The sequence below is a fragment of the Lutjanus erythropterus genome, chromosome 9 (assembly GCF_056507025.1).
Source record: "Lutjanus erythropterus isolate fLutEry1 chromosome 9, fLutEry1.hap2, whole genome shotgun sequence".
NCBI classification, from domain to species: domain Eukaryota; kingdom Metazoa; phylum Chordata; class Actinopteri; order Lutjaniformes; family Lutjanidae; genus Lutjanus; species Lutjanus erythropterus.
Genome location: NC_139325.1, coordinates 32,505,977 through 32,529,499, shown reverse-complemented (window position 1 = coordinate 32,529,499; position 23,523 = coordinate 32,505,977). Strand labels below are relative to the sequence as shown.

At 38.6% G+C, this 23,523-nt stretch overlaps 2 protein-coding genes across 2 annotated transcripts in view; one reads left to right on the top strand and one right to left on the bottom strand.

The window, feature by feature from the left end:
- The window catches only part of LOC146321878 (cell adhesion molecule CEACAM5-like), a 35,408-nt gene extending 30,592 nt beyond the window's left edge, over positions 1 to 4,816 (bottom strand). The window contains exons 1-3 of the mRNA XM_084727175.1: positions 4,623 to 4,816; positions 3,777 to 4,097; positions 3,354 to 3,632 (exon numbers count right to left, since the gene is read on the bottom strand). Coding sequence (XP_084583301.1) covers positions 3,354 to 3,632; positions 3,777 to 4,097; positions 4,623 to 4,662 — 640 coding nt within the window. The 5' untranslated portion in view covers positions 4,663 to 4,816. The remainder of the gene's footprint in view (positions 1 to 3,353; positions 3,633 to 3,776; positions 4,098 to 4,622) is intronic.
- A 5,891-nt stretch (positions 4,817 to 10,707) lies between these two features.
- On the top strand, positions 10,708 to 23,249 carry LOC146321877 (cell adhesion molecule CEACAM5-like). Its single transcript, XM_084725867.1, has 11 exons — positions 10,708 to 11,056; positions 11,988 to 12,272; positions 12,657 to 12,923; positions 14,584 to 14,859; positions 15,076 to 15,342; positions 16,857 to 17,129; positions 17,285 to 17,623; positions 19,513 to 19,621; positions 21,039 to 21,085; positions 21,316 to 21,356; positions 23,022 to 23,249. The coding sequence occupies exons 1-11, from the start codon at positions 10,723 to 10,725 to the stop codon at positions 23,247 to 23,249; spliced, it is 2,466 nt and encodes an 821-aa protein (XP_084581993.1). The 5' UTR covers positions 10,708 to 10,722.
- The last annotated feature ends 274 nt before the right edge of the window (positions 23,250 to 23,523 follow it).

The window sequence follows — 23,523 nt, the reverse complement described above, 5'->3', positions numbered from 1 at the left end:
AAAGCACCACCTAAATGTCTGGTTGTTTCATGCACGGTTGTCAGAATCGATATTCCACTGGTCAACTCACGTTGTGCAGATTTCCGGCAGGATAACAGCCGTTTCAGAGCAATCGGCGGTGTCTATGACTGCAAGCTGTTAAATATGTTGACTGGACAGAGGACACAAACAAAACTGCTCATATTTGCAGCACCCACTGACAAGCTGTTGTGGTCTGCCATTCCTCTGTTTCCACACTGCGTGCACAGCTTTTACAAACTGTAAAAGGGTCTATAGCCTTGATTCAGATAAATGTACCCATTTTTAACCCTGACGGGGTAAGACTTTCTCTGAGCAATAGTGGCTCAACTTTAAAGTTGCATTTTCTCAAGTGTTTTGTGTGTGATGTGTAGATAAGAGTTTGTGGTTTTCACTTCCTCTGCTGGCTGTTGCTACGTGTTAGTTAAAAGCGGAACTTTCCCTCAGATGCTCAGAACAGACTGCGACATACTTAGAAGTTGCATAAATAGTCTTACTGTCATGTCAACCTGAGTTTAGTTCCACATTTTCAATCAAGTCTCTTCTCTTGCCACGTATGAACTTTCTTGTCATTTCTGATCCAGGCTCTCCCTCCTGTCCTGCAGCAACCTTTGTGTTCATGCCATTATAGAAAAATGAAGCAAAAAAAAAAAAAAGGTATCAAATGCACTACTCTATTGGTCTCTGTATCACTTGAAGGGTCCTGTATTGTTACTAGTATTGTAATTTTTTAAAAGATTTCCACCTGCACACCATTTATACACCCATTCAGTCTCCATCTCAAGACTTGTGCTTTCAGCTTAACCAATCCAGTAATCATCTCTGCTGCCTGCATGTGTTTTGTGCATTTGGAGGAGGCTTATGACTGCGTTCCTTGAGGGACATTGTGAGAGGTGCTGTGTAGAAGGGAGGGTTTGTAGTTCGGTGGCCTGAGGATTGCAAAGCTGCTGTTTGCAAATGATGTGGTTCTGATGGCATCATCGGTATGTGACCTCCAGCACTCACTAGATCGGTTCGCACCTCTAAGTCTGAGGCCATGGTTCTCAGCAGGTGGACTGTCTACTCCGAATAGGGAATGAGTCCTTACCCCAAGTGAGGGAGTTCAAGTATCTCGGGGTCTTGTTCTCAAGTGAGTGGACAATGGAGAGTGAGATGGGCCAGAGAATCAGAGCAGTGGGAGCAGTATTGCATTCGCTTTACTGCACTGTTGTGACAAAAAGAGGGCTTAGACAGAAGGTAAAGCTCTTGATATACCAGTCAATCTCTGTTCCTGCTCTTACCAACGGTCATGAAGAGTGGGTCATGACCGAAAGAACGAGATTGTGGACACAAGTAGCCAAAATGGGTTTTCTCAGGATGGTGGCTGACATCTCTCTTAGGGATAGGGTCAGTCATCTGTGTGGGACTTAGAGTAGAGCCGCTGCTCCTTTGCATGGAAAGGAGACAGTTGAGGTGGTTCGGGCATCTCGTAAGGATGCCACCTGGTCACCTACCTAGGGAGGTGTTCCAGGCATGAGGCAGTGATGGAAGAGGAGAAGAGTGATAGAAATGCAGAGCAGAGTGTCACATTGTCAGACACCTCATAGAGATGCACCTGCAGGGTGTGCAAAGCAGGTGATGCTTGCTTGTTTGCTTGTTGTTGTTGTTGCCAGATTGTTAATGTCTGACAACATTATGGACAGGAAAGGAAACCTTATTGTTTTTTGGGTTTTTTTTTGCCAGAAACAGCTGTTAAATTGCTCTTGCCACACTCGCCAATCCTTTTGCATCATCGTTAGCTTAATTCAGAGTTGACAGAAACTAAATCAAACTCACCAAGAAAGTCTTGGTTCATCTTTCCACTTTCCCAACAATTAGCAACTGTGGTTTGATCAAAATTAATCCTTAATTCATGGCATAAATGAGTGCGCAGAACAGGTGACGCAGCCTGAAGAGAGAAGCTCCGCAGATCCACTGACTTTATAACTGAACTATAAGAGAACTCACACTTTTCATTTCTATGACTGTGTCAACATCTGATATTACACCAGAGATCACGAAGAAAGGCATTAAACGTGAGTCGAAGTGGTAAAACAAACTCATTTAGGTGGTGCACTGTCAAAAAAGGACAAATCATCGAACATTCATATAAGATGCCCAAATCTGATTCCACTGAGAAGAATTTTAACCAGGAACAGCCCTGATAAAGTTTTAAGTTATTTTACACTTACCTGTTTTTATAAACATAGAACCCTCCACCAGCAGCAGCTCCACTGACAATCAAACACGTGATCACTATTCCAGCAATGCATCCAGCCAAACAGTCTGATGTGTCTGGAATGTGTTACATAAAAAAGAGGACAAGAGCATGATTATTACAAAAGTCTGTGTTTCATCATACCTGTGAACAAAACATCCAATCATTTCTCCCTGTTGTGTGATTTCACAGCTGGCTAATTGTAAATACTCAGTTATTTTTATATTACCGTAAGAGTAACACCTTGATATCTTTGGTTGGATAACATTCCTGTTTGACAGATGTTGATGCAGCAAACATGCTCTCAAGCTTTGGTTAAAGGGGAACTCTGGGGTACAACTGCACATGTGAAAAGGGTTTGTAAAATTAATGGTAACTATTACTTCATAGTGCTTAATTTATCAAAATTATCATTGCTGTCTATATAGTCTCTGTCTCTAGGCCATGAAGTCCAGGTCCAAAAAAGTCCAGAAAATGCCCGTGTCTATTACTGATCTTCTTTTGAAGAGTGGGGATCAGAGTCCTTGAAAAATATGTCCCTGGTTATTTTTTTGAGAAAAGCTAAAGTCTTTTATGGCTCCAGAGGGACTTGTATGAAGTCTGATAAACTGCCTCAAGTGGTGTCATTTGAGTCAGCATAATTTGGAGCTGAAGGCTACAAGTTTGAAATGAAAAAAAAAAAAAAAAAAATCAAAGGGTGTAGAGTTGTGAGGTTACCAGACCTCTGTAACCTGCTCCACCTCTGCTTCAGGCTAGAATCTCAAGGCTAAATTAGCTGCTACTAGTACAGCAAGTTCTAAATCTCTGTTGATAGTTGAGTTGCACTGACGGTAAATGGAAAAGCTATCTTTTAAAGGACCTGTGTGTCGCATTTAGTGGCACCTAGCTTGCAGATTCCTGACCCCTTGTTTCAGTTTCCCTTTTGCAGAAAAAGGGGCACAAAATACAAAAGGCTGTATCAATGTAATGTCATAAAACAGCCCTGTGATAAACCTTTCGTAAATCACTATAATGATGATGAAGAAGAAACACAAACAAGCAAATGTTTGCATCCAGGTGTTTTCAGATAAAGTGCTGATCATGCAGGTTAGTAACTCACAGCTGATAGAGAGGTTTATTGGATCACTGGTGCCGCTACTGACAGGATTGGACACGTGACACCTGAATGGTCCCTGGTCATAGCGGGTCACACTGACTATAGTGAGAGTGGAGCCTCCATCAGTGAGCTGAACTCTGTCACTGGCTGTAACTGCAGAGCCGCTGTTCATCCAGATGTAAGAGAGAGAAGATCCAGAGGAGGAGCAGGACAGACGGACAGAGCTGCTGAACTCCACTAAGTCTGTGCTGTTGGCAGTTGCTATTATATTAGAGACTGGCACTGTGTGTGAAAAACAAAATGGTTTCACAAGTTTAAATCATTTGAAAACCATATAATACCAATATTTATTTATTGTCCAATTGTTATGATTAGTCCTCTCCATTCAGCACTAACAGAGATGCAACATGTGGAACATTTGCTCACCATAAACATTCAGTGTGATGGTTCCAACCTCCTGAGCCTTTCCAAATGGTGCAACAGTAACTCTGTATTCTCCACTGTCACTAAGAGCCACATTCCTGAGCTCCAGAGATCCAGTAGACATGAAGAGGGTGATCCTGCCTTCATACCCTTGTCCAGTATTGTTCACTACATTAAAAGTGATTATATTTTTAATACCAAATGTCCAGCCCACAAATGTAATTGGGTTTTCTGATGGAGTCAGTGTTGTGGTGAACATCACCGTCCCTCCCACAGCTGCATTCAGAGGACTGTCTGGCAACACACCAGCTCCTTTGGTTAAACCTGGAGGAGACATACAGCTCTGAGAATTACTTTTATATTATATACTAGCAGATAAAATCTTAGACTGAATTCTTTAACAACTTAAATATTAATTGATTTATTGAAATTTAAATGAAATTCTGATGCATCTCTTTACCCTTGGCTTGACTTTTGCTATAAATTATATATAAAATTTAGGCTGTGCTTTTGTTCAGTGTATATTCTGATGTGTGTTCTTATGCTACTAACATGCTATGAGAAAGAAGTACTGGACTCAAACGAAACAGTTCCATGATACAGAAAACCAGTGCAAGTAAACACAAGTGAAAGTAAAACACTCAAGTAAAAGTACAAAGTAAAAACTACTCAAAGTATCACTTACTTTTTAACTATTGATATTACTATCAGTGAGAACCTCACACCATCTTATGTGAAAAAACTGAGCTATCAAATTGCTGTAAAATTTTGTCTCCCATTGCGGAATAGGGATTTTAAACACCAATAACTGATGATAACATTTTGAGAAACAAGTGAATAAATACTTACCCGAGAAGACTCCCAAGATAATTAAGTGTATAATTTCCATTTCATCTGCAGTATCATCAAGTATGACAAAAGAAGAATCACACTACTTCACTTTCGCTTTGTTGTTTTCAGCTTAATGCGTGCTGCTTTCAGCGTATGACCGTAGAACAAGGAAGTAGACTGTCGTGCACTGGGGACTTTCCATTATCATACCTCCGCACACATAATGATTAAACCTGGTTGATCATTAACAATATACTCAAAGAGAAGCTTTTAAAAAGATAACCAAAGATTTTTAAGGGTTGCTCATGTGGTGGGTACTTAAAGTACAGTATAGACTAGTGCACTTTTGAATGTTGGATTTGTTGTAGTGGTGTTGTGTTCGTGTTGCTGCTGTTTTGGTGTCTTATTTTGAAGGGAACTGAAAGGGGAAGTTACGAGTAATGCCGAATCCGGTATGTAGTCGCTAGGGGGTGCTCTCGGACTGTGTACAAATCATTAAATATGCAGACCTGAGAGTTGAACAGTCGCTACTTGTTTCTTAATTCAAGTTATCTCTTCCCCTGTTCAAGGGGTGTAACACTCACAAAAGATTTGAATTTCTGTATCATTCAAGAAAATTGTGCATGTTTTGATACGTGCACAGAAGAGTGGGAACAACTGACCCTTCGCTAAGCACCAACCTCCTTAGTTACTGTTGCTACACCTGCCAAACTTTCAATTCTTACACCACATTTATGCAGTTTATGGTGATAATTGTGGCAGATTTAACTGATTTAACAATTGTTGAAAGATGAGGTCTGTGATTTCTTAGATAAGTAGATAAAAGCAGCCTCTCATTTCTAGCTGACTGGTGGATTTTGTCAGCTAAGCTGATGACTCACAAGCAGATTTCGTAAATGCAGCTGGCTGATGTAAGTTAATGCTAGTTAACTCGACTTAAGTCAGCTGAGAAGTCTCCAACTGATGCTCTAATGTTTCCATGTGACATGTTTTAAAACAAGAACCCTGTGTAAGTGCATATGTAAAGTAACATAGCAGCTGTGTACATGATATAACATTAATGCTAAAAGACTGAGGCTAGAGTTAGTTTATATCTCAGCAAACACTGGTTGCATGGTGAAATACAGCAGGTACATCTTCATGATAGATGACAGAAATATGGGAAAAGGGAGTGCAGTGGACCTTGAGACATGTCACCCAGCCACTTCAGCTGGACCGTGATCACAGAAGAAGTCTGGAATAAGTGCTAAGCTATTTGGCTTAGACGTGAAACAGTGAGCCAGAGTGAGATGCATCATCATCGACCCACTTTGATTCTGCATCAGCCCACATCCCCCTCCTCAAAAACCCACAGAAGAAATGCAGATGCAGTGGTGTCTAACAAGATTGGCTGGAAGTAAAGTTACTGCAGCTAGTAAGATAGAATCTGGGTTGAGGAGGAGTTGTCCAGTGTTAAAATTCCTGAGAAACGAACCTCAGTGAATGTAAAAACTGGAGAGGCATCATGTCTCTCTCACTTCACAGCAAAATTATCTGCTGGATCATTTTGGATAGGATACAAGAACCACTCAACAAGATACTGAGGAAGGAACAAGCAGGTTTCCAGAACTGTATAGATCACATTGCATTAGTCAGAATAATTGTCAAGCAATACATTGAATGGCAGTCATCACTGTTCATAAACTTTGTTGACTTTAAAAAAGCTTTGACAATCTAGACAATAACATCTTGTGGAAGCTGTTCCAACATTTTAGAATACCCATGAAACTGGCAAACCTAATAAAATGCATATGCGATGGATTCACAGTCCAAGTCATCTCAAACAGTAAGCTCTCTGACACTATCCACATTAAAAAAGGACTACCTCAAGGCCGTCTGCTTTTCATGGCCATTGATTGGACAATGAAAATGTCAGTGGATGACCATGTGTTTGGGTTACAATGGACTCCTTTCCAACGGTTAGAGGACCTCGATTTTGCAGACGACTTGGCACTGATCTCAGGAACACATACATAAATACAACTAAAGACCAACAGACTACAGCAACACAGCAAACAACTGGGGCTTGTGATCAACACTAGAAAGACCAAGGTCTTGAGGGTCAACACCAAATGTGACCGAGCATCAAGGATCAAGCCCTAGAAAACATGGCTGAGTTTGTGTACCTGGAAAGTAACATCAACTGATGTAGGAGCAATAATGATGTGGACCAACACATCAGCAAATCAGGACATGCCTTCATCAAAGAGGTGATGAACGGGGTTTACTTACGTGAAGGTGAGAGTTTATTTATTGATTTTCAGATCAACTGTATCAACTGTATTGTTTCAATGAGTGGAAACAAGATGGATAAGCCAGTTTACCCACCTACCCACACACTGCTACACAAATACATTTACTGTGCACATATAAATGTGTATATTTTTTCTGTGTACTACAATATTGACAGTATTGTCTTTTCCTACTAAACTTTTACTGTTGAAATCTGAATCTAAAAAGCTCAGTGTGATACACGTTAGCATTCAGATAGACAAAAATTGTCATTTTTGTATGGTGCAGTCAGTGTCAACACAAAAGTGCAAGGTAACATAGATTTGTTCAAGAAACATTTCCAGGGTTGACTGTCAACATTTCAACATTTTGACCAGTAAGGTTCACACTATGAGAAAACAACTTCTCAATTTGGTGGCATTGGTCAAATTATTGACACAATAACCTGGTTTTAAAACATGAATGAATTATTTTGGCTGAGCTACTATATTTTGCAGACATGGAACAGAGTTGTAATACCCCATAAAACAGTAACTGTTTTGAAAAATCCAAAGTGCTTAACAGTCAAAGAAAGAAACTCAAATACACAAAACAAGAATGGAACACAGCATATAATCTAAAATATATGCTATCCAAATTCAGATTTTTAAAAGACTCTACAGTCTCAAGATATCAAGCTTATTGAGAGAGTTTTCTGAAGCTTAAGGGCAACCAACTGAAAAGAATGATCTTGAAACTTGTCTGAGATTCACCTAAGGGACCTAAAGGCTTGGCTTGAACTGTGGAGGTGCAGTCGGTCATCAATGTACTGTGGAGCCTTTAGAGCTCAATAAGTGATCATCAATATTTTAAAATTAATTCTGAAATTAACAGGAAGCCAGTGCATAGAGGTTAAAATAGGTAAAAAGGTGTGCTATATGACCATCTGTTGTGCTGTGTTAAGAGCCTAGCAGCAGCATTTTCGACAGTTTGAAGATGGTGTAATGAAGATTTCTTAGGCCAATGAAAAGAGGATCGCAGTAGTCTGAACATAACAAGTTAAATGCATGGATCCCCATTTTATTTCTTCTCACAGCCAACTCAGGTTTGGCTCTGTTCCTTTGATGAACCAAGCATGACTGAATCAACATCCTTATGTAGAAATCACACTGAGGTTACGCAGGAGAGATAGAGAGGAAGAGGATACCATGTATAATGTTGTTCCAGCTACTTCAGCTATATCATTTTTACACAAAATGAATTTTCAAAACCAAGATATTCATCGGAAATATAAAAGATTCCTCCTCCTTGTCTCAGTGAGCGAGAAAGTGAGTGAATGAAGAGACGGTGCAGAATCTAGCTGTCTGCAAAAATAGAATAGTTGTTCAGCTCTCACAGCAAAATCAAGACTGTCTGTCTTGAAGCATGGATGCACATCACAGAGTATTAATTTAAGTCTTTATGGAGAGTTGTTACCTTAGCACTAATTTATTTCAGTTATTACTCTTAATGGAGTTAAAATTTAACACTTCTTAACAGTAACTAGTGTTCTCAACTCTTGTATGTACTGTTGGACATAAACTCTCTCACTAGTAAGTTGTTACACCCATATGAACACTGTAAGGTGGTTACAACTTTTCCAAATGACTAAAAATTACATGGAAAATAAAGTATGCTAAAATAAAGAGTTCACGTTTGATTAAAACTTACTAATTTTTAAACATGCACCACCTAAACATTTTAAAACACATAACAATATGAAACGATGTGTGCTCTCTCTTTTTTAGGGCCTTATTAAGTGAGCTGATCAAAACAGCAGCGCATGTTCAGTATTTTGCTCTTCTATACAATATGCAGCCCACAGCTGCAAACACTGCTTAAGTTAGCATAAGCTTGCTTAGCTTGGTTATCAGCTCAACTTGTCTCAAATTTTACAGTGTAACAGAAATGCTGGCTCACTATTCAAAAAAATATATTAATACCTACACATAACATTAACAGACAGAATCTCGTCTTACCTACTGAACAGTGTGAAAAACCAAGATCAAAGACACTTGTGAAAACACTTATGAAAACTACCAGTTGGAGTCATAATTTTAGCCAACAAAATCTCTGGTTGTTTGCTTTTTGTGGATGCCAGTGTTTCGGTCATTCCTCTAAACCAGTGATTTTCAGTGCACCAGCACCACCGCCTAGGAGTAAGCCTAGTTAGGTGTTTGGTTAGGCTGATAGTGGGAAACACTCCTTTCAATTCTCACTCTGGCCTTTTGGGGCAGCCGGCATGCTGATAATGTGCATTTAATTGGAATAAACGTAAAATCTTAACGACTTAAGTCAATTACTTTTTAGCAGCTCTGATGATTTGTTAGATTTGTGCACAAAGGATGAGTTGCCTAAAACTGCAGACCACCGTAACATTGAAACTGGTGACAAACAGTTGAAAGAAAACATAAATTCTATTCTAAAAGCTAAAATTCTAAAAGTTTTAAATAAACAATTTGACACCAAATGTTGCCGATTCTGATGTGTGTGTCTGTCTGGTGCTCCTGTGTCATGGAGTTTGTTTGGTTTCTTTATCATTTCAGTCTCCAGCACCACATCACTCTCCACACACCAGCTCACCTACACCCCCGATTCTACTGCCTTCCACCTCTCATCCCTTTATAACTTGTTTTTGTAAACAAGTCTGTTAATTTATTGAAATGCTTTTTGCTCAGTCTTTTTGTCTCTCCCTTATTTTCCATGGCCTTTTGAACCGGTCATGACAGTGTTCACAAAAAAGTAAAAGAAAAACAGAGAAAGAGATTGTTTTGGTTGGGTGGCATCATGGTGGAAAAAACAGCTCTTGATCAGTACAACTCACAAACCAAAACAGGGTTTCATTTAGGAGGTACTGGTAAATTTAGGTTTTGAGTCTTGAAAGAAATATTTTGGGTGAGTTACTACCTTTTTCATGTTCCATAAAACAGTTGTGACAATTTCAGTTAGAGTTTAGAGAAAGTTGAGGATAAACTACTGAGAAAAACTTTAATCCACAGTAGAATTCACTTCATTATCCATCAACGTGCCAACACACAATTCAACCACAAGAGGGAGATGTCTTGCAGCTTTAAAACATGACTGCAGCTTCAAAAGGTTTATCTCATTATGCAGACAGTTTGTCCATCAACAGGTCGGTACCTTCGTCCACTGAGTCATATAATAAGAGCTGACGGAGGCTCTCATTCATTTGTGTAGTCAAAGTTTGACGGTAGACTTTCTCTCAGGTTTTCTCTCAAAGACAGATCAATGGATTTATTACCTTTACTGTGTATCGTCTCTGTGACTTTTACAGGTAAGAAATAAGTTTTAATTTCCGTGTTGCTTGTTTTTCTAAACTGTAGGACTAAGTTTTGACGTTGTTGCTGATTTATTCCCTCCGTGCTTTCCTGAAGTCAAAGCGGATCATACCTGTGAGAAACTGCTGAGGCAAATAATTTAAAGTTAGCCTTAGTGGTTTGGGAACAATATTTTTTTTTACCGAGGCATGTGCAAATTAATTTGTGGTAAAAATGTAGCTTTATTTATTTATTTTTTTTTAAATATATCTTAACAGTTAAGCTGATATATCGTTTACTGTATGAACCGTCTAATAGACATGATCTGTTGTTAACTAGGTTACCTTGATAGACTTAATTTCCATAACATTTTAATAACTAGACATTCATAACAGTGTTTTATGGAAAAGATTACAGTCACTTAGGCTATGAAGAGTCATGAACCTTTCAAATCCAACCCGTGTAAAACTCACAGCAAGGAGCTTTTTATTTTTGTGTTTTTCTTTTGTATTGTACTGTGTTTAACTGATGAGAGTTATTCTCAGAGCTGTATGTCTCCTCCAGGTTTAACCAAAGGAGATGGTCTGTTGCCAGACGGTCCTCTGAATGCAGCTGTGGGAGGGACGGTGATGTTCACCACAACACTGACTCCATCAGAAAAACCAATTACATTTGTGGGCTGGACATTTGGTATTAAAAATATAATCACTTTTAATGTAGTGAACAATACTGGACCAGAGTATGAAGGCAGGATCACCCTCTTCATGTCTACTGGATCTCTGGAGCTCAGGAATGTGGCTCTTAGTGACAGTGGAGGATACAGAGTTACTGTTGCACCATCTGGAGAGCCTCAGGTGGTTGGAAGCACCACATTGAAGGTTTATGGTGAGCAAATGTTTCACATGTTGCATCTCTTTCAATGCTGAATAGAGATCATGCATAGCAGTTGAGAAATAGATCAATATTGTTTCTGTTCTAATAATTGGGTTGGAATTGGAAGTTGTACAAATGTACTGAACTCTGACAAATTCTACAATTTCAACTTCATCTCATGGTCTTCATCAGAGGATGGAATTTGTTCAGTTGTCATCACAGGGGATCATAGGTGGTTTTGTTGAACCATCATGTATCGTCTTTGAACTGAGACAGGAGTTAGAAACCCCCTTTTCATACTTTGGTCATGTGATGAGAACTGAACTATCTCCATGACGACTAATGACTACTGAGATATCTGAGATGAGGTTTAAAGTTTTGAAAGAAGCAAGAAACTAAGTGTACCTTAAGTAAACATTTTTAAAGTAATGTTTCCAAAGTCAAGAATTAACTTTCACACTTAAATTACTTAATGTAATTTTTAGGATGGTTTCTCCTGATAACGACATTTCCAAGTTACTACATCATAAGTAGATTTGAATGATTTCACTTGGTCACTGAATGTCAGTGATTAATATCCTTATTTTTAATAGTATGATCATAAGTCTTGATGTCAACTTTGTGTTAAAAAGACATGCAATGGCTACACTGAGTTTACAGGTTTTAAGGTACACCTGATGGTCAAAAGTTGGCTGTACTATGGGCCTTTTGCACAAAGTACTATTATTTTGAAAAGCTGATTTACTTATTATTCTTAAAATTGTTATTTTAAACATATCTCAAAAAGAAACAGAGTCATAAGATTCAGTTCCCTTCAAACAGCTGTAATTCCTGTCACTATTATGATAAACATGTATTCATTACCAGCCACTGCAGTGTTTTCTTCTGTTGTATGTTTGTTATGTTTTAGCGACTATAAAACCATTTTGTTCTTCACACACAGAGCCAGTCTCTAATAATAGCATAATAGCAACTGCCAGCAGCACAGACTTAGTGGAGTTCAACAGCTCTGTCCGTCTGTCCTGCTTCTACCCTGGATCTCCTGTCTCTTTTCTCTGGACGAACAGCAGCTCTGAGGTTACAGCCAGTGACAGAGTTCAGCTCACTGATGGAGGCGCCAATCTCACAATAATTAATGTGACCCGCTATGACCAGGGACCATTCAGGTGTCACGTGTCCAATCCTGTCAGTAGCGGCACCAGTGATCCAATAAACCTCTCTATCAGCTGTGAGTCACTAACCTGCATGATCAGTACTTTATCTGAAAACATCAGAGTTTAAATTATTGTTACAGCTTACTAACTAGTTTTTGTTTGTTTGGGGTTTTTTTCATTCCCCAATGAGTTGTACAAAATATTAGAATTTCGTTTTTCAACCTAATACCTTCCAGGATAATATCACTGTAATCTACAGCATTAAATCATTATACAGTCAGTGTCATTTAGGAAGTGTTTAATGCAGGACTCTTCTGTTAGATCCTACAGAAGGTTCTTTTTTCTGTTTAATAATGCAGCTGTGGAAACTAATCAAGCTGCATGTAATTCTCTTTTTATTGTTTATGTAAGTAAAATTACATTTAGGTGATATTTGTAATCTTCTCCTCTACATTCAGATGGCCCAGAAAATACAAATTTGACAATATCTCCATCACAACAATACTTTGTGGAAGGGTCAAACATCACCCTGTCCTGCTCAGCTGACTCCAGACCTGCTGCCCTCTTTAACTGGTTTCTGAATGGAGCCAAGCTGCTTGATACTGGACCAGAACTAAGACTGATGAACGTCAACATGAATCAGAGTGGAAACTACAGCTGTCAGGCCTTTAACCAGAAAACTCTGAGATATGAAACATCTCAGCCTTCAGCTGTATCTGTACTGAGTAAGTTTGAGTAAAAGGTTCTTTAGATATAATAAGTAAAGATAAAACCGAGTTTATTTAGGCAAATACCATCTATAGTAGCGAATGAAACATTCTTATTTTTTAAAAAAGGTTGTACTAAACATTTGGGGAACAAAAATAAACAAAACAAATGTATGTTTACACTCAAGATAATTCAGCAATTTCTGCTCATACAGAGACAACTGATGTGTTTCGGAATGAAAATCATTTGAGGTCATAACATAATTTCATAACAAATCATTTTCTGGTGTTTCGTGTAGCACAGTTTCCTTGTGAGGCAGTTAGATTTGTGAGATCAGGAGATCAAGCAAAAATCAATTTTCCCAGGCTTCAATTTATCCATTTATGCCAGTGAGCGTCTAGGAGGGACTACTGGCTGCTACGTTGTTGTGTGGTTTTAGGTGTGATGACAGTGAGAGGCATCCATGAAAGTGTTGATCTGATTGGTTGAATCAGCTCATGTTAGATACGGTAGAAGGATGGTTCATTCAATCATCTGCCAAGTGTTTGTTTAAAGTACCTGTCCTTTTCCAAACAGTTTCTAAAGACGACTTCACAGATGGTTCTGTGTAACAAACCATCTAACTCGTCAGATTAGTATCTCAGCAAATGTTGTAGACAGTGAACACAACTGACAGAACTGACTGAACCCAAACTGAGAACAGTCATTGTTAAATACAATCACCGTTTAAATACACATTATATGTTGAATGTATGTTCACAGTAATCTAGTTTGGTTACAGATTATTCAGCTCAGTGTGGAGTGATTGACCATTCAGTCTGATTATAACTAACAATTACTTGAAAGTTTACCTCTTGTGTTTATATGTGGATGTGGCGAAAATAGTTTAGATAAACCTGTAGGGTCATCGACTACGATAAGATATAACAATTAAACACTAACATTTTATTTAAAGGGGTGTGCATAACCATGTCATGACAAATATCATGAGCATGAAGGAGTCTATTTATGTCATTCAGGCAATTATGTCATTCTTACTGCAAAATTGACATTGAGGTATTTTTGCTATGAGAACATGGCATTAACCAAGACAGTCACACACCTGTGAAAGTCTTTATCATGACAACTTGACATTATTATTATCATGTTTATCTTTATGTTTTAAAATTACATTATTCTGTCATTTGTAGTTAGTTTTGACACTGGCTGTCATGAGTCAGTTCTAAGCGTGTCATGAATATTTTTCTTGACCTCAAGTAAAGTGATAGATTTTGGACTTGTCATGAAGATGTCATTAAATGTTATAAGGCTGGTTTGACGACAGAGTACAGTATCAAGGTGATTTAGCTTCCCAAGTAACTTGATGGACAGATAGCATTTAGCTAGTTGTAGCTAAAGTAGGCTGACCACTGTCTGTGGCTCACGTTAGCTAGTTAACTTGGTTAGCTGTGGAGCTAGCTGCCTAATTAGTTGACTGGTTTGGGTTTGGACCCACATCAGTATCATATTTCCTGTTGTCAAACTGGTCACCATCGGTCCTGGAGGCTGTGTTCTTTGAGATCATACATTAGTATTAAAAAGGGATACAATACCTCTTTCTTCCCTCTGCTGAACAATGTTCCCTTTCTTTGGCAAGAAAGGTGGTGAATATAAAACCACTGTGTTTTTCACCTGCAGTGCGTGTTGCCAATGTTGTGGTAACTTCAAACACCACAGACTTGGTGGAGTTCAACAGCTCTGTCCGTCTGTCCTGCTCCTCCACCGGATCCTTGCTTTCTTTCCTCTGGCTGAACGGCAGCTCTGTGGTTACAGAAAGTGACAGAGTTCAGCTCACTGATGGAAACTCCACTCTCACTATATTCAATGTGACCCGTAATGACCAGGGATTCAGGTGCCACGTGTCCAACCCTGTAAGCACTGGTACCAGTGATCCAGTAAACCTCTCCATCAGCTGTGAGTGACTAACCTGCATGTGTATACTCTTTATTTTTCACAACATGCATGCAGCTTGCTCGATACTGTAGAGCTCAGAGCTGCAGCTTTGAGCTTCCAGGTTGATTGTATACTCAGATTGGTACTGAGCTACTTTATATGTCATATATCATTTTCACCAAGCAGCTAACCTCATCTTTGGTGATTTTTTTACTCCCTGTATGGTGCACAATGTAGACGGCCCAGAATATGTAAATATGGCAATATCTCCATCACAAAAATACCACGAAGAAGGATCAAACATCACCCTGATGTGTTCAGCTGACTCAAACCCCTCTGCCTTCTTTTACTGGTTTCTGAATGGAAACCCGTGGTCTGATACTGGACCAGAGCTCAGACTGATAAACATTCAAATGAGTCACAGTGGTAACTACAGCTGTCGGGCCTTTAACAACAAAACTCTGAGATATCAAACATCACAGCCATCAGTTGTCTCTGTACTGGGTAAGTATGGATTGTCTTGACAAAGTGTGTACTCAAATCAGTGCAACTTAATATTGATAAATAATACGTGACATCCAGGAATGAGTAAAATAACTGAAATAAAAATGTCACAAAGACTGATTATAAAAGGCCATGCAAAAACTGTGATTTGATAATTTGCTTATTTCAACCTGTTTTAGTATCATTTAGATCATTGTTTTGGTTTTACGCCCCACAGCTTGACTGTTTTGGTTCACTCTTGTAGCGTTATTGTCAACAGCAGGCAGCAGTTTTAAGCAAAGTTCACTGCAGTTTACCTGCCCAGCAACAAACAGCAGACAAATAAAGTTGGAGACTAGCTGTTGAACATAGTGGAGCATTTTAGGTAAAGTACCAGATAATTCCCTCAGGAGCTGGTGGAGACAAAAAACAGAGCTGGCAAGAGAGTAACTTAGATTTATCAGGTGAAAAGAAACACAACTGTACTAACCTAAAAATGGCAGCTGTTTGCTATATCAACTTCATAAAACAAACAGAGGTTAGGTTTCCATTGTTCAAACTGCTTCCAAGCGGACAAAAACAGGTTAAAGAATTTGTCATTTTGACATTTGATCAAATGGAAAGCACATTATGTGGCAAAAGACTTGTTGATTGTTTTCAGTCAGTTGTAATAGACTCTGTTTTAAAGAAGCCGGTTTCTTCTTGTTTATTTATACAGTAAGTTTGGGTGGTGCCTTCATACCTTCCTGACATTTTACAGAGGAATTAATGAGGTATTTGTGTAAAACTTGCTCAACTTGACTCTACCACGCTGTAGATATTACTCCCTAAACGTAGGCAGAGCTGATTGTCATGGCAACACTGTTCATGCAGTTGGAAAACAGCTGAGCAGCAACCTCTGGTGCTGAAAAGTGAGGACAAAACGGAAACAACCACTAATTTCTTAGTGTTTATGGAAAAAAAACATACACTCACAGGCTTTACTGTAAATCTGAGAAGCTGCAACTTTTGTTCACTGACAAACTCAAACCTACACTGTACATTTACTGCCTTACCTTTTCCTGTCAGCATCACTCTCTGCCATTTGCTCTAACATGTTCGCTCAGCTCAATTTACATGCTACATTGACTAATTAGTAGTCTGCAGTGTTTGCTTGCTGGCTCATCTGGCTTTTTATTAGTTAGTCCTGTAACTTTCTTGGCTTGGCTGCCTTGTTCACATATAGAAAGACTGGCCTCTAGTGGTGCCTGCTGCACACTATAATACATCACCTCAATACAGCATCAGTTTAATAGAAAGAGTGGCGTCTGTATTTTTGACGGTATTGAAAGTCATACCATCTGGATGTTTTCTTTGATACCCTGGTGTACTGTAACACCTTTAGACTGCCTGTGCCTGTTATACAGTGAGTCAAGTGACACACTATCTTGTTATGTCATGTGTTCCACTCATGTAGATGGCTGAAGTATTGTTTGTTCAAAAATGTATGAAAATATGTAAATGTTAAAATAACTCAATGATCTGTTTCTCAACAGAGAAAATATCAGGTGCTTCTGTCACGCCATCAACAGACGTGATGATTGAGGGGGAGTCTGTTAACTTAACCTGTGACGCTGCCGGCTCCAACCTTACCAGAAGGTGGATGAAGGATGGCTCAGATCTGATCCTGGATGACAACATCAAACTTTACAATGAGAGCAAAGTGCTGTCTTTTCACCCTCTGAAGAGAACAGACAGTGGAAAATATTCCTGTAAAATCATCAACCCTGTCAGCAGTGCTGAACCTGAATACAACATGGTTGTTAACTGTACGTTTACTGTTCAAAATGAAAATCAATACCATAAATAACAGTTTACTACTGAAATGTTTGTTTGTTGGTCTGTAAGTCAATCATTGAACAAACTTTATATTCTTTATTATTAGTGCTGCGGTAATTTTACAGTTTTACAATCTATTTTTCAGATGGACCAGAAAATGCTAAAATCAATGGTGTCAGTGAGGTATATCTTGGAAATCTCTTCACATTAACCTGCTCTGCTGAGTCCGAACCATCTGCTAATTACACCTGGACATTCAATGGGATGGAGATACACAATTCTTCTGTGATCGAAAAGAAGGCAGCATTTTCTGACAGCGGCAACTACAACTGTAAAGCCACGAATGCAGTAACTGGGAAAACATCATCATCAGCGGAATTTGCTCTAACAGGTACTAATATAGTGTTTACTGTAGATTTTGTTGAAACTCTTGGATATTGTGAATATTTTTGGGCCAACATCAAGATCCTGACTATGTCATGGTGTAAAATGGAAGCAAAATGAAGGAAAAACTGGAGGCAAACAGAGTAATAGGCCACATAATCAAGCTAAAATAGCACAATTCTTTGATGTTGGGTACCACAGTCAGAGTAGCAGCTCAGAATTGAAGTTTTATTGCATACCAGCTGCCACTGCTAGTCAAAAAAAACTAAAGAAAAAGCAAAGACAGCTACGGTTAAATGCGATAAGACAAAAGCTAGGAGATGTGTGAGAGTCCTGATAAAAAAAAAAAAGTATATTGCAAAATTTCGAGAAGGGAAATATTCTCACATTTATTTTTCCATATGAAACCGAAAAATACAACCAGCCCCTTTCAGAACTTCAGAATTTCACATTTTTTTCTTCAGCCATTTTTAAGAAACAAACCAACAGAACTTGCTAGATAGTGTTAGCTTATACGTTTAGGGAAGTGTTTTGCCTCCAACTAGGTCCTGCCCACAAAAAAATATAATTTTCATTCAAAATTTATTTAATCTTGAGGTATCATTGAGGGGATGCCCTCATTTACAATGATGCTGAGAGTAACAAACAAAAACAAAGCAAAATAAATATGTAGAATAAACAATTAATGCAGTTAACAGACAACAACAACACACCACAGTTAAAACAGTTACATTCAAAAACAGAATAATTTACAAATGTTTTAAATGGACCTGTGGCTACAAGTGTGTTCAGTTTTTCCAAGATTAGCATTTGTATGGGGGACTTGAAGTATTAGCGAATCAGCTGAATGTTTTGGATGATGACTGTTGGACTAATAATAGTCCAGTAGCAGTAATAAGGAAGTGACATATGTTCTTGCGGTTTGAGAATCGAGGCAGAGACATATCCATAATGTCCCCATAGTCTCAATGATCCGTTTCCCGCTGAGGACTGAGGACTTAATAACAAGTGTGTCGATGTGAAATTGAAATGTAGTTTTTTTGGTCGAGCCAGATACCAAGATATCTGTATTCTGAGAACTTCTCAATACTGTGTCCATCTAGAATTATGATATGAAAACCATTACTGACTGTCTCTCTGGCTCTGGAGAATAACTTATGTTTGGTCTTGTTTGTACTCAGGATATTTTTTAAATTATGGAGAGCATTTTGCCATGTATCATAGGCCTGTTTGAAGGATCTCAGTGGCTGTGTGTTAGAAAAACAATGCAGAATTGTGTCATCCACATAGAAATGGTAAATTACAATTAGTTATAGAGGATGTGATATTTGATATAAATCATGTAAAAGCCCAGACCCAAAACTGAACCTTGTGGTACACTGTTTGACACTGATAAGAACACAGAACAGTCATTTCCCAAAGTCACACGCTGTTGTCTATGAGTCAACAGTATCAAATGCTTTTGATAAATTAACAGAGTGCAGTGCAGTTCCCCTTTATCAACAGCAGATATAATATCATTAACTACCAGAACAGTAGCATTAACAGTACTGTGTTCTCCTCTGAAACCAGACTGATGTGGGCTTAACACAGAATTACTTGAAAGGAATAATCTGAGCTGATTATTTTAACAAGACAGGTTAGTTTGGAGATTGGCCGATAGTTATTGAGATCATTTTAATCACCACCCTTATGGAGAGGGACAACGTGTGCTGACCTTTAGACCTGAGGTGTAACTCCAGTAGAAATGAGAGAGAGAGAGATTAAACAGATGTTTAATTTGTTCAGTAACGAGTAAATGCACAGAGCTTTAAAAATATAATATAATAATGTAATTTTTCTCACCAGTTCAGTTTGGTCCCTGAAGTATAGACTGTTTGACTGCCAAATGAGATATCAAGTCCTTACTCTAAACATAAAAGAGATGTGAAGTGTTTATGATGTATAATGTAAAACTCATGTTATTATCCCCTTTTTTTTTGGTCCAAGTGAAAGAATCACCACCCTGCCCAGGTGGTTGCATCGCTGGAATAGTGATTGCAGTTTTGGTCGTCTGTGGAGCAGCTGGCGGTGGAGGGTACTACTTTTATAGAAGAAAGTAAGTGGTGCGATATAACCGTGAAGCCATTTTTGTTATTAAGAATCAACCAAATGATGGTAAATGTAATGGTTTCGGTCTTGCTTACCAAGTTTGGATCCAAAATGACTCAGAGACCAGACAAGTAAAGTTTAAGGTTTAGTTTTTGTCGCGCTCAGAAACAGACAAAAGTCAGAAACAGGCAGGTAAGACAAACGTATCCAGTCAGGATTTAGATAAAGGGGCAGAAGTCCAAAAAGCAGGCAGAGATAATATAAGATGAAATAAGGCAATTTGGGAGACAATGAATGGGCCAGCATATATGCTACAAGGCTAATTGGGAAGTGGGAAAGTGTGTGCAGGTGGGGGTCAGAGGTCAGGAGATGGGAAATCATGTGAAAACAAGTTGGGCAGCAGCTGCCCTGCAGAAAAGGAGTGTTGCGATCTGAAATGCCAGACGAGTTTATACGTGGCATGGGAAGAGAGCAGATAATGTGGAACTAGAATCAGGTTGATGTTGTGACAGTTAAACTTTGTTAACTCACCCTGCAAAAAGTTGATGTTCAACAAAGGGTTGCGTGCCTCTGTGTTGCAATGTACCTTCCTGGCCAAAAAAAAGTCACACGCTCTGAACATTTTGTTGATCTGCCCTGACCTTTGATTACTGCATCGCTTCATTTCGTTAAGCTCATGCTATGTCACAACATTTATTTCTGTCCAGAATTGCTTAAATTTTTGACCAAGATCTTGCACCGATGATGGGAGTGTCGGGCCGCTGCGTAAAAACCTTCTCCAGCACACACATTTTTACTAGTTTCATCACTGTCCTTAGTTGATTTCTTCGCTTGATGCAGGCCAATACTTTGACCCTTCTGAAACAGAAGGTAACATCTCTTCCACGACCACCGGATATGTCTTCTGACAAGGTTGTTTAAGAAAAATCCTTTGTGTTATTTTTCAGTGGAGTTGCACCTTTGACACTGTACAACTTCATAGTTTAACAGTTCGTTGTTGTCAGGTGTAAACTTTAAACTTTAAACAGGTTATGACTTAAAACCACCTTTTTCATCAGTGTTACAAAACCTTTACAGTGCTGTTCATAACCCTGTTTGAAAGTATTTTAAATTTTTGCACTTATAACTAAAAATGATTATTTGTAACATTCTTAAAATATAGATTTTGGATTAATAATTGTGACTGTGAAGGCTGTGCCTTTTTTGTGGGAAAGACTTACCAATAAATGTATATTCGAGTTCTTTGTTTTTTGTATTACATTTTTTCTTGTAGCTATGCGGATGTCAGGCTCCATTTTTTAAACTTTTTACATTGTATGACATTTATGAGACAAATACGATCTAATGTTATTTTCATTAAGCTAATAAAGTCAGATAATACCTGTCTGTTTAACACACTAATGACTTATTGCCTCTCTAAACAGAAAAGACACAAACGGATCATCTCACAGAAACACCACCAACAGAACGAGTAAGTGTGTTACGTGTGTGTGTGTGTGTGTGTGTTCATGTGTGTGCATGACTTTGTGTGTGTGTGTGTGTGTGTGTGCGCGTGTGTGTGTGTGTGTGTGTGTGTGTGTGTGTGTGTGTGTGTGCGCGCGCGTGTGTGTGTGTGTGTGTGTGTGTGCATCCATTCATACAGTATTTTTTACTCCCTTGATTGAATTCTTCTAAGCAGTGTTTATTTCCTATGTTTTTAAGGAGGTGAAGGCCAGGACAACACAGGATACTCAAGCAATCAGGTAAAAAAAACAGTTGTATAAACTCAAGAAACCTGAGAAACTCTGAGTACTCAGGTTACGCAGGAAATCTGGAAACACGTTTACATGCCAAACTCCTAACGATTCTCAGTTCCTCTAGCAAAGTGTATGGCCACATTTGAGTCTGAATGCGTGTGACTATACTGATGATGAATTAATTATATAAGTCATGATGAGACCTAACTGAACAATAATGCAGAGGGAATACAGGATAGATTTCCTGATCCATATATGAGGTTATCATCAAAATAGATGATTTTGTCACATGTAGTTTACAGTGTGATACAGTAGAGATTCCACCTTTAGTAGTAGAAGCATAGAGTGGCAACAGCTTCAGTTCTGCAGTTCATACAAGTCTATTTATTATCAACATTATAAACAGTAGTAGTGTTAATAGTAAATAATAGAAATAGGTAATATAAATGAGTAATGATAAACTAGTAAGTTGCAATACTGAAATAATTTCATTTTCCTTTTATTTAAGTGACTCAGTGGGCACATGGTAACGGGACATTTCTCTAAAAGGCACCTAGTTTACAAATAACTCTTGTCTGATTGTAATAAGAAAATTATCAATTATACTTTGGTGGATACTTTTCTCTATAACTCCTTATGTTTACATTCTTATATTCAAACAAAATGTGATGCTGGTCTCCCAGACAATCATCATTACAACATGGCAAATCCTCTGGTTTCTATCCAACCCTTTATATCTTACAATAACCTAAAGGATTCTGGTATTATTCACTATAAAAATACAAAAAGCCTGTCTGTACTTTTGATTTTCATACAGCAAATATTTTTTCAGTTTGACCTCTTGTTTGATGTCCTACCTCTCAGCTCACTTTGCCACTTTTGCATGAACTTATCTTTCAGTCTCTGGTCAACAGTTAGTTTCAACCAGTCGGTGTTGTATTTCTGTGAGTCAGAGGTAAGACAGACCACAGTCATGCAGTATCTGCTTAACCTGCCAGACCCATGGTGATACACCTGTGTTACGCAGGCTGAGCAAATAGTTACACATTATTCATTTTTTTTCATGTCCTATCAGCCTCTCCCTGTAGCCAATGATTCTTTTTTTAACTGCGGAGTGCAGAGTGGGTTCCTTCCCAAATCCCCATAGATCCAATTATAGAAGGCTGTCGTTTTAATTTCTTTTTCCAATAAATCCATGTTTTTAAACTCTGACATGTCACATGCATACAACATTACTGGTGTAACTAACCTGTTAAAAAAGATCCAGTGTAATATCTGCAGACAAATCAAATTTTCTACATTTACAAAAGATGGCAAACATTGCTCAGGAGGCTTGCTCATGCACCTCCTCAATGGCAATTTCAACAAACCAGATAATTTAAGTTTTATCTTATCTTTTTCTAGTTTGTCATAATATATCAGTGCCAGTCTGTTACCAGGGTTGGTAGGATGATTCAAAGAGGCTTCTTCTTTCCCGTACATGTTTACCACACTGCTCCTATTAGACTTTGAACCAGGAAGAAGATACTCGGTTGACTTATTACTGTGTCTAATGTGATATCACTGTAAATGCAAGTCAGATTTCATTTCATTTCAAGTGGAGATTATGAGATTCCTTGAACTGTAAATCAGTTATCTAAGATTCTTTTCTCTCACTTTTTCTTTTTCAAGGACGTGAACTATGCAGATGTCAGATTTTTCCAAAACAAAGATGGTGGGAGACTCCACATGGAGGTACAGAATGACACCTCAGAATACGCTCAGGTCCGCATGAACAACAATCCTCCCGCAGCATCCTCACCCCCCACCTATGATGCCCACCTGCAGCGAATGAATAGGCAAATTTCTCAGCCTGGTGCTGACAGCATGCAAACTTACGCTCAGGTTCGCAAGACATGACCTGTCACCTGGTCAGCGTAGACCGCAGGCCAGACGCAGCTATTATAATGTGGTTATAGAAACCTACACTTCCCTCTCAGTGCCTTTATAGAGGGCTAATTTGGACTCGAGTTTACGTCATCAAAGCACTTTAGCAGTAGTTAATAATCAACTAGTTCATGATGGTTATTACCATGGCTGAGCAATGTTTCTCCATTAGTTTGCATAAACCTACAATAGCTTTCCTATTCCTTTGTTTGTATGTGTACTGTGTACTGAAAACATATGCACATAA